Here is a 12466-nt window from a genome sequence, read left to right as displayed (position 1 = left end):
ATAATACGCAATTCAATTTTTGAAGAAAAATCTAAACCGTTACTCATAACCTAAAAATAGTCCAAACATATAATAAAAGGATTTTTTTCCACAAGAAAAGCATTTCACACACGGATTTACACGTTTAAGGGTAAATATATTAATTCAAAACTTAAAATTATAACGTAAACACAAAATAACACTAATATCTAAAATAATGGTAACATATGTGACATAAAAGACGACATATTAAATCCAGAGGAGTAATACTTAAACATACAATTTTTTAAATACCTTTATTTCCTTAATGAATGCGGATTGAATTGAATCTCAAAACTTGGCAAGCTGTCTTCAGTTTTCGGAAAACCACTTGTTCTCGTACGAAACATTTTTAAAGATATGAGTCTTGAAAATAAAATGAAGTTTATATATGGAAGAACGAACAACCAATTTTCAGTTGTGCACAGTTCAAAGTAACATACATTGTATTATGAAGAGAATAGTTAGTTTTAAGTATTGTCTATGTATGTTCGGCTGTTTCCATTCATACTTTGTACATGCAGTAGACAGTTTTGTTTACGCCGTTGATGGTTAGGGGGCTGAGTTTGGTTTTACGGCGAATCGACACAAATTCGTTGAAGGTTAGAGTGTGAGAGTGTGATACTTCGATCAAAGATATTTATTTGTAATTGGTACAACTTTTTGAGGCTTAGCAAACTATTCCGATTTATCTGAACCACAGTCAATGGTGGGAACTTGTTTTATACTCGGTATGACCCTATCTAGAAATATACCGACGTCGATTGTCAACGAAAGCCTGACGGGTTTCCCACGGGCTTCCGAAAGAGGACTTGGTTACAAAGCACTGGGATTTTCTTGCTAATAAATAAAAAAGTAAATGAATGAATAAATAGACATATGCGTCAACATCTATTTCAAATGTTTGTTTTGACATAAAAAAATCAGTTAGCATTATCAATGTTTTTATCGAACAATGATAATTGTTCTGTTTCTGTTTTATGCATGACATCTAGCACAATCAGTCTTAACGTCATTTATTCGAGGTTGGCCACGGTGAACAATATTACATTACAAGAGTAATTCGGTGTTTAACTTCACTACCATTAAAAGATATGAAATAAATAGAATTATTTGTTTAAACAGGGTAATCATTAATTATTATCCTCTATTTGATTATGGTTGTGTCGTTTGGGGTGGTACTTTTGCCTACAATATAGACAGATTGTCCAAACTTCAAAAACGTGCTGCTAGGATAATCCTTAAAGCTGACATTATGACACCCTCGGCGGACATGTTCAGGGACTTGGGGTGGCTGTCAAACACTAAACGAGTGACCTATCACACATGTCTTTTAACTTATAAATCACTTAATAATATGACACCGCAATACATTAATAAATTGATCACAAATGTTTCCTATTCTAACAATAGAACCTTAAGATCGGTCACAAATGAACATCTCAAAGTTCCTAGATCTAAAACAGCATTATATGATAGATCATTCTCGGTTGGTTGTCCCAGGATGTGGAATGGACTCCCCTACGAAATCAGAAATCGCGAAACTCTAAGTCAATTTAAAACACACCTTAAACTGTATCTTTTAAATGAAACTATGTAATAAATCTCGCTTTTATTCAATTAAATCAAACTTAATTTACATGTTTTCTATACTTGCTGGTACAGGTTCCATGGGTATTGTAACCTCATGGGGAAGTGTGTAGTATTGTTTCTTTTTTAAAAAAGTAATTAGTGATGGCTCCATTAACCAGGGGGTTTGAACCTCTATATACAGCCCGTCTGGGCGTACCATGTAAGGCTTTCAGCACTGGTATCCGGCAATAGGGGTAAGATAGCCTCAGGGTGCTATTATGGTCGTTACTTTACTTGTGGCACTGCTTTCATTTTTATTCTCTTCTTATCTAATTAGTTATGTATAATTCATATGACAATTTTGTCAAAAAAATATTTTTCTTCTTATTTATTATCGTTTTTCCTTTCTTATTCATTTTTATCTCCCTTCGTGTCTTATCAATAAGTGTAACAGCCTTGCAATGTTCGCATTTTTATATCAAGTGTTATTATGTTTACTTTAGTCTATATCTGTTATTACATATGTGACATAATAACAATATTATTTCCTTAAATGTAATCCAACGCTTTCCCGTACTTTTCTCACACAAGAGTTGTTTAGGGTTTTGGTGTGCGGATTACAAATAACATATATTCTTTCACCACTTGTACATAATTTTATCTTATTTTAATCTCTGTTCATTGTACTACATACTGATTATGCCACTAAGAATTAATTTGTTCATAAAACATTATTTTTATTCATGTCTTTCACTTCACTGTATATATTAGGATGAATATTTACATTATTATGCTAGAGGACAATATGTTAGACTGGTTATAGCCAAATATGTTATCCTCTTTAAATAAAGTTATTATTATTATTATTATTATTATATTATTATACTTTCATTCTCCCTTCGCTGCGGCACTAATGGAATTATTACGAATGGTGTTCGACTTGATATATTAAAGTTCGATCTTCCGCTGAAATTTACTTTCTTTATAAATTCACTGAATCACTTTTATTTTACTTTATAGTTATAACTACATCAACAATCCAATGATAATACTTTCTAAATTTCGGAAAATATTTATATATATAAATCGTAGATACTAACTGATAACAAGCCTGAATTGATTTATCTGTGTTTTAATAATATATATGTATATCCCTTATTTGTACAAAGATATTAACATATTTACATATAATACAAATAGAGCAAATAGAACGCACAAATTATAATAACAAATACACGTATACAACAAAACATGTTAGACAAGTATACAAAGATCCATTGAAACTAAATTGAGTTCTGTAATTCAATAATAGTATTAAGTTTTGGATCGTTTAGGTCAACTTGTCTTGAAGTCAAAATTAATGATTCGTTAAATTTAGCAAAATTAGCTCAGAAAAAATCTACATTTAGAGCTCTAGCAAAAAGACACTACATCTATGAATACAGTTGATAAAAAAACTTACACATACATACAATGGGGGAAATTATTTAATTCATTCGGGGCAAAACTTACAAATGAACACTTTTGAAGTCTCAGGACGTTAACATTTCTAACTTAAGTCATCTTAAAGGCCTAGATCTTGGCAGTGGGCCAAGAGATTTCTGTCTTCATTAGCACAGTTGGGGGCTAATGACTATCACAGTATGGTTCCAATAAACAAGGGTCATTGTTTATTGGAAAGTCAGTCTACCTTACAAGTGTATCAATTAGTGAGAAGGGGAAACAGTGTATTTTATTTAATAAATATGTTACAACTTTAAATGTTATACCTATCTTTGGCATTTTTTATGAAAAGGAAAATATTTGTTGATGAAAGATAATGATAAAATAATAAGAACTTGTTTAGGAATATGTTACATATTCCATTTTTTTTAAGGTTTTACTTTTTTCAAGTTATGTCTGGAGATATGCACAAATTCAAATTTGATATTTTAGAAAAATGTGAAATTCACTCGATCATCTAAAAGTTTTGTTTTAATGCTTGCAGAATATTGTAAGTAACATTTGTCTAAGATTGAAAACCGAATGTGCATTTCAGTGTTATAAAGTAAAGCATGAAAAAAGTACACTTTAATAAGCAACTTATTATTGAAATCGAAAATTCAGTATAGATAGAACACAGTAATTTGATTTTATCCAGAAATATTATATTCCAATAATTGTGATTGCATGTATATGAGAAAGTCATTTTTCCATTCTTTTTGTAAGTTTTCTATATAAATATAATTTAAGGATCACCTTCATTGGTGTGACCTTTTTCATTATAATTATGATATTATAAGATATTGTTTGTCGACACAAAAAACTCATTGAGTTTTCACTATACCTGAGTTTTATTATCATTATTATTTTTAATATTATTACTATATCTTTTATCATTTTTATTTGTAATATTATATAATAATAATAATAATAATAATAATAACCATCATCAGATAAAAGTTATCTATATAATAATAATGATAATAATAATAATTATTTTTATTATTAATATTATTATTATTATTCCACATTCGCTGAAGGAAAATAAATTTTTTCAACTCCACTGCGTACATCTTCACGGTCTGGTTGGGACCCCTGTTATGCTAATTGCCCTCTAATCAGCTACTGTTACATAATCGCTGATAAGCAGCAGATAAGATGGGAGATGTTTATTGGATTTGTGGGGGGTGGGCACTTATGTAGTTGTGGATCTAGGCCTTTAAAAATAAACGTTGGTAGTAGAAGCAACAGCAATGTACGCCATTGGTACCGTACTTTTCTTGCATACATACAGTGTCAAGTAACGGAACTTAATAGCAGACAGACAGCACTCCGTGTTGTGCAGATACTCGACTTAACGTTATTTTTCATTTGATTATAATCTTAGCAATTATGAAAGATTATATTACAGACGTGTCTGATCACATAGCAATTATGAAAGGTCATTATACTGACATTTCTGTTCACATAGCAATTGTGACAGTTAATAATACAGACATTTCTGATTACATAGCAATTGTGATAGGTTATTAAACCGACATCTCTGATCACATAGCAATTTGGACAGATAATTATACAGGCATTTCTGATCACAATAACTAAATAAATAAGAAACTGCAGACGGACAAACATGCATAATATACGATCACTTTTTAGAAGTCGCATAAATACATTAACATTATAATTCTTATTATACTTCATGTTTTGTTTTCTTGATTAAGAAAAAGAGGTCAAAGAATTGACGTACATTTCATTGGATAACGATGGCATCGCCACCACCGAAACTGTTTTCCCCTTCCAACAAACAAGAATGTCAAGCGGCCGTGCGAAAGCTCAGTTGGGAAAAAGTTATCTCCCTTGATGCTGAAGGTGTTCAGCTTGGTAAACACGGACCTCTTACACTACTGCAAATTGGCACACTGGATGGATCAGTCTACTTATTTGACGTCATGATAAATGAAAATAAACAGGACAAAAAGTTTTTCACGGAGACGGGGCTTGACACCATTTTAACGTCAACAAGAATAGTAAAAGTATAAACTATTTCAGTAATTTTAAGCTATAATTGAACCTAAAAGGCATTTTAAGATTGTTTGTTATGGTTAACGCGAGTCTGCAAATGTTTTGCTAGGCAGTGCTTTATGCTTCTAAAGAATTTCCTTCTTAACATCGACTATTACAACAGCAGTCTAAATACCGTGTGGCTCTATGTGCTTGGACTCAGTGGTGTGATATAACCTTTTTGCCTTTGGGATCATTGATTCCATTCAATATTTGTATATAATAGAGTTCCACTATAACCGGTACCAGGGGCGTAAGGATAGTTGTATATGAACAGAGATGTGCAAAATAACAAGGATGAATATCCAACAATATCCGAGTCTGCTATTATTTTGCTTGGTTGCGTTCTTATTCAAAAGGATTGCTTTATAAGTTTTATAAATTGTTACAACGGCAGACTGTAAGGGCCGTGCGATGGTTTCCCCTTTTGGACTTGGTGTTGTTATATTATTTCCTTTTTGAGTCATGGAGTCCATTCAATGTTTCTGTATAATATAGTTACGTTACGGTACCGGCGGTCGTGGTGTGTGTTGAATATTTTATTACTTCTCATAAACAGACACAATCAGACAGATTCTGCTCTGTTAATAAGAAAATTGAGATCTTTTTTATACAATTGTTTTTAATCAAATTATTCAGAATTATGAGTACAAGTCCTTTCCAGGATACCAGTACAAGCCATATTTAATTCGGATATAGATAAATACTGATAGGTAATACCATCTGACTTTTCAACTCTGGGCAATCGTGTTGAAATGCATATTTATGTTTCAGGTAATCCAGTCTTGTTCAGGAGACAGTGCAGCTCTGTATCATCAGTTTGGAATCAGACTGGAAAATGTTTTTGATACACAGGTAATCAGCGTGTAATATAAAGACTGCAAAGTGTATTCACTAAGCTTCTTTTTAACACTGAACATTCTCCCCTTTGTGTTATGCTTCAAGTTACATCGGTAAGGGCTCACAAAGTGCACCGCATCAGTGCAAAGGCATTCGTAAATACAAAATGCGGCAATTTAGTATGTTAGGGCAAATAAACAATTTTGGGCTTCTGTTCTACTAACCGGGAAATATTAATTAAATTTTGGTATATAGTTTTTAAACGTTGAAGAAATTTACAATAAGAATAGTGTTGTCGTGCTGGATACCCAACCAACTAAATTTTGGCTCCGACCCTCAGACGGGTTGTCTAACAATTATAAATGTAGCTTTCAGTTTTCCATTCAAACTTTAGTTTCCACAGACAAGTAAAATAGCAATGCTTTGTATGAACAAAAATGAAAATTCTGGCATGTAAGTTCTCGTTTCCAAACAATATCAAATAAAACTATAGGGAATCTATATATTACCTTGTCCGGCACGTTAATATATAGCAATGTTGCAGTTCAGTATGGAGCATTCAATATAGTAGACACTGTTGTACTAGAAGCATTGTCTGGAAAATGATGTGGCTCAGTTTTGTGCAACAGGACTTGCATATTAAAGTCAAGTGTTATATCTATTCAAATTTACTGATACACATCACAGAAAGCCCTCGGTTTCTGAGCAACATTATTGTTAAGGAAGTTATAACCATAACTCTAACCATACATCAATGTGTGCACTGATCTTTAGCTCGAAAAAAACCGCCTAGGTAGCCTATCGGTACAGAGCGCTCGCTTCAAGAGCGGGAGGGCGTGGGTTGACTCCTAGGCCGCGTCATACCAAAGATGTCAAAATGGTACTAGTAGTTTCCTCGCTTGTCACTCAAGATTAAGAGGATAGAAATAGGACTGGTAAGCTCGATGTCAGTATAATGTTACTTGGTGAGGTATCATGTCACGTGTCTACGACGTGTAATCCCATAAAGTTTGGCTTTGCGCTCACTGCTACAAAGAAATACCGACTTTATATAATGATAAATTATTGAAAAAGACGCTAAACCCGAACACGCGCGCACGCGCGCACGCACGCACACACTGGATATATAAAAAAGCGTTGACTTTAAGTTAACACGGACCGGACTATGACTTCCAAGTAAAAATGCTTTTGAACTGAGTTATGCCCTAATGGGAATAACCCGAAACTGTAAGGAAACATTTAAATCTATTGTAGGTAGCACATCTTGTGATTGAAGAAGACAAAGGAAGAAAACTACCCACAAGGGAGAAACTTGTGGATATCTGCAGGTTGTATTCCAAAAATGCCGAAGTCTACGAAGGCAAAGCAGATGTAAAGGTTGATGTCTAAACCAAATATGAACTTAGTAGAATTTTTTTACCATAATTACACAGAACAAAACAGAAAAGACAATTCGATTAATAGTTCACCTTAGGCCATGTTTTTATTCTTCTTCCACATGGTATACATGTTTCTGTAAAGGTTATATAGTATCTGTCCCACATTAAACATATGCAAATTATACTACTCAGACGGTGTAATATCAGTGATCCAAACAAATTATGATATTCTGATTATCAATACGATGCAAAATACAATGAAATGTTATGTTATGTAGAATCATATTTCAGTTGGAATGGAGCAAAATTGCGGGAAACTATTGGGCAAAGAGGCCAATGACAAAAGAGATGATAGACTATGCAAGTGGCGACGTAACTGCCCTTATTCCAGAAGTTTATGAAACACAAAAAACGTGGGTATCCTTGCTCTTATTCAAATTACTTACCTACACACATCTATTGGAAATCCTAATTTAATGCTCCTTTGGAATAAGAAGCTGATACATTCATATGGCTCAGAATTATATTTCAAATCTTTATCAAATATCATGCATGTATTTAAGACCAGCACGATAAGAACTTATTTACTGAACTAGAAATCTACACCTTTGTCTTAACAAAACAAAAACATGCACAGGTCCAGTGTTGCATAGTCCTGCTTAGTATAGCAATTAATCAGAAGGTGGGTAGGGTATGGAATCTATGCCAATAATAACAAAATAACACTTTAATGACCTACATGTTGATGAAAAATTAAAAAGCTTGAAACAAATATCTAAAGATGAAAAATATATGACTAGCGCAACTAACGGATTGTCCATTACTTTTTAAACGTCTAATAACCGTGCGAATAAAGTCGTCTCAACTTGTGTTTCAGCTGTCTGGAAAACAATAATTGTCTTGATTTATTTGCGGAGAGGGTTCAAGAAGAAATTGAACTCGATATAGATCCTCTCGCTAAAGAACGCCGTAAAGAGAGAAACTTTAAAATCAAAATGGAAATACTTGATGAAATGGCAAAAAAGTACAGAAGACAAACAGATTTTGCATCCATTAGGGATGAAGATGAGGTACATCAATATCTTTTATATAAAATCAACAGTAATGACGTGGTCGTCAGGGATATAACAAACTATTATGTGCATATAATATAAGATAATGCAAATGATACGCCGGTGTAATGGATAAGGAAACGAACCGATTAAACCTTAGGTCACTAGTGGAAAACGGATTTGCACTGGTCTCGTGAGTGATTGCTAAAAGGTTTAGTTTTTCTTAAATCAAAACCAAAATGAATTAGAATAAACTAAATAAGAAACTTCTTCCAGTTTAGCTTAAATGAAAATTGGACATACGTAAGTTTAATCGATAAGAAGATCCTTTGGAAGCATAGAATGCAACCAAGCAAAATAATAGCACATTCGGTTTGACTGAGTCTGTTCATGAGAGATTATGAAAAGAGATTGAAATATATTTCATTAAAACAGATTTTTTTGACTAGCTGTTAACATTTGTTGAATACCTTTAAACACGTTGAAACATAACTTTTTATTTGTTTCAACAGATCAAGACATTGAATGATTCAAAAGTTGAAGAGATGTCGGGCCTCCCTGATGTGATACAAGACTTAAAGCGGCAGTCCATGACAAGTTTTCTGAAGTCCATTGAAGAAAAACTTGAGACACCTGAAACCTTTAATCCAGATCGTGGTGTAATGTACAAACTTAACGACATTGGACATTGCGGTTCTGAGCAGCTGCAGAAAGAAGCAACTCGAATCAAGCAAGAAGTAATCAAGGTGATAATTGGTGATGTACAAACGAAGTATAATGCCGGCACACCCCTTGAGAATATATCTGCCCCAGAATATCAGGCACTTAGAGGACTGAAACCACTTTCAGTTGATTCACCACGTTATCAGCCAACAGTAGTTGCCCTGCACTGGAAAATTGCAGAAAAAGAACTTACAAAAGCTATTGATGAACTAAAAGCCGATCCCAGTTACAACATGACAATACCGATTTCTAAATTGAGATTTTTTACAAATAACCCCGGTGTTCCAAGAAACCCAAAAGAGTTAGCACAGGTGTTGTTGGAGAAACAAGAATCTGCCATACTGCAGAGAGTACCAACTAAATATACAAGAAATACTAATACAGAAGAGCTGACGGATTCCGAAAGGATGGTTCTAGGAGGACTGAGGCTCTCATCAGGCAATTACCATCCGGTCGTAGTGGCTTTGCACTGGAAGATTGCATTACAGAAGTTGGATAAGGATCTCGTAAGTTATAGAGCCGGAAATCTACGTGTGAATGATGGACTCCGAAATAAGTTAAACTTCTACATGAAGAATAGATCAGTTCCAAGTGATATAAAGCAGAAAGCTAAGGAATTTCTCCAAGCTTTGCCGCAGTCAAACAGAGGCGGTGGAAGGAGGAACTGAACGTTGAGCTTTACACGTAAAATGTCTTAAACTTTAAGTGATACTTCTTGATAACTTTAAGATTATGTTCATGACGAAACTGTCTTATATCAGTTGTCCTTATTGTGTTTGGAATATTGCTTTCGCTTTGTTACTTTTGTCTTATATTTACATTTTTTGTCTATTATATAATTCTGAGGTTTTATTAAGAGCATGGGGCGGGGATTTCCTCCTGCTATAGTGTATTTATTTAATTGGGTTTCACGGCGCATCAACACATTATAGGTTATATGGCGTCAAACAGGACTACAAGTTTTGGTTTCACATCTCATTTATATCGAAAATATGAGATATGGAATCAAAATTTGCATACCTGCTGGAATCACAGAGTTACAGCAAAACCAAGTGTTAAGACCCTATTAGTCACCTCTTACGATCATGCAAGGGTAAGGCAGTGGTTCCAATTCTTTTCATACACAGATCATCCCAGAACCACATGGGGCTCCTGCTATAGTGGCTTGAAGCCCTGGCTATGTTCCCTGTTACAAATAACGTTCTAAATAAGATAACGCCAAGACCCCATCTCCCCTCCCCATCCCCGCCTCTACTTTGCAACTTCCATTTTTACTTCAATAATCAATGAAATCCCTGTATTTATCAAAATGTGTATGTCGTTTACTTTTTGTTATTTTTTATTTCTTACTTCCATATATGTTGCGATTGATACCAAATGTTTTTCACGAAAAAGTTCAAGTTCCATCATTGGCACTCGTTTTGTGTAAATGCACTTTCATTTCAAATTTCATAGAACTGTTATTTTTATTCTTTTATATATAATACCTTATATAAAAGCTCCAACTTATTGAAAATATGTGTGCAGCCCTCACGCCGCAAACTAAACTTAGATGTTTTAATTTTATTGCTTTGAATATGCATTCTTGATGAAATGTGAAACGTGTATATTTGCATTGATTCTTATTCATCTATATTTTTATTGAGGAGGTGTATATCAAGTAAACTAGAATAACAAGAATGCATTCACCAAATCCATAACGTAAATTGAGGCATTCTTACGCAAAGTCAGACGTAATTTATACATTATTTTTAAAGTCTTTGGGTTAGTATAAGGATCTTTTTTGAATTGTTGAGATATTTATGAAAATGCTAACTTGAAAATTACTCGTTTCGAAATATTACAAAATTTTACGTGCGACTAACAAAGACATCATGAAATTTTATAAAATCCATAACAAATAAAATAGAAAAAGTGAAAGCCCGCAAGTAGCCCAACACGACAAAATGAAAATAATGCAGGCCTCGTTTGATTTAGCCTGTTCATTAACAGAGTAAAAATACAAAATACTGTCTGCGCCCTTTATCCCTGGGTTGAGCAGAACTAAGCATTTACACATGTTACTTTTGTACAATTACCAAAATTCAATATACCATAACAGATATCCGTAGATGTGTTCGTTTGACGAAGTACATGGAACCTTCAATTATACACTAGAGTATAAATCCATGAAAAGTCAAAATAATAATTTCAAAACTTTTTGATGTCTGTCCGAAACGGCTGAAATTTATAATGAAAATTGATTCTTCATGATAAACTAATTAATCAAGAAATTTAGAGCATTACAGAAATTCCTCTACCATCCTCGGAGTTCGTTAAACTGATGTATGGAATGGCATACTTTTATGTCTAAAGAAAATTAATACAAAGCCTTGTTGCGGAAAAAGATTGATCAAACATTACGTGACTGTTTGAATTTATTCCAAAGACTAGAAAGACTGCTGTACACTCAATGACTGTTAAACTGATTGTACTGAGAAATACTTATAGGTTATCCTAAAGTCGCGCAATATTTTCGCTGCAGAACTCGTGCATATTATATGCGTATAACCTTTTATTACATACGTATCAACAAGTATAAATGTAATGTAAGCATTATGAATTTGTTCAATAGCCTGAATAAGATGGACAATACTGAACTAAATAAAAGAATTAATGCAACGACACATATTAAATTACATCACGCACCCGATATGAAATTCAGGCGTCAGTGTATGGAAAAATATTGACGTTTCCGGTACCATTGTAACTTAACGCAGCATAGAAATGAGTATATAACAAATGTTTTTATGATGCCATGAACTTGGGCATATATGAAAAAACACGTTATTTTAGATGAGACAGTTTTAATCTTTTTGAAAGGTGTTTAACGTACAGTTTGATTAAATATATTGAAATGTTCACGAAAACATGAACGAGTTTGATTCTATACTTCATGTATTAATGATTTGTGAAATAAAATGGATGAATCACCTTTGCTTTTAACTTGTTTAATCATGAAATGTTCTGGTTATGCGTTCATATTTGAAAACGTTCCAATTTCTTTTTCCCCATTTATGTGCAGCACAAAATTAAATATTCAACACCAGTTTAAAAATACAACACAGACAAAGTTCTATTGAATTGTAAAAGGGGTTACTTTTTAAATGTTAAAGACGTATTAAGAAAACGCACGAGTGTCTATTGTTGCCCTATAATTTGTAGGGTGAAAACAAAATGTCATTAGGCTGTTACTGCCGGCGTAACAAGGACATGATTCGGTAAAAAGGACACAGACATTTGGCGAATACAAAATACTTGGATCGCAATAAAAATGTGTTCAAAATCGTTCGTTTTGGT

General features: G+C 33.4%; 1 protein-coding gene across 1 annotated transcript; it reads left to right on the top strand.

The window, feature by feature from the left end:
• The first annotated feature begins 4800 nt into the window (after positions 1-4800).
• Positions 4801-12100, top strand: LOC123537646 (uncharacterized). Its single transcript, XM_053528911.1, has 6 exons — positions 4801-5105; positions 5908-5988; positions 7228-7350; positions 7644-7765; positions 8230-8422; positions 8917-12100. The coding sequence occupies exons 1-6, from the start codon at positions 4836-4838 to the stop codon at positions 9793-9795; spliced, it is 1668 nt and encodes a 555-aa protein (XP_053384886.1). The 5' UTR covers positions 4801-4835; the 3' UTR covers positions 9796-12100.
• Positions 12101-12466: the final 366 nt, after the last annotated feature.

The sequence above is a fragment of the Mercenaria mercenaria genome, chromosome 17 (genome assembly GCF_021730395.1).
Source record: "Mercenaria mercenaria strain notata chromosome 17, MADL_Memer_1, whole genome shotgun sequence".
Lineage (NCBI taxonomy): Eukaryota > Metazoa > Mollusca > Bivalvia > Venerida > Veneridae > Mercenaria > Mercenaria mercenaria.
Note: the sequence above shows the minus strand (reverse complement) of the source record. Positions and strands in the feature narration are given on the sequence as shown.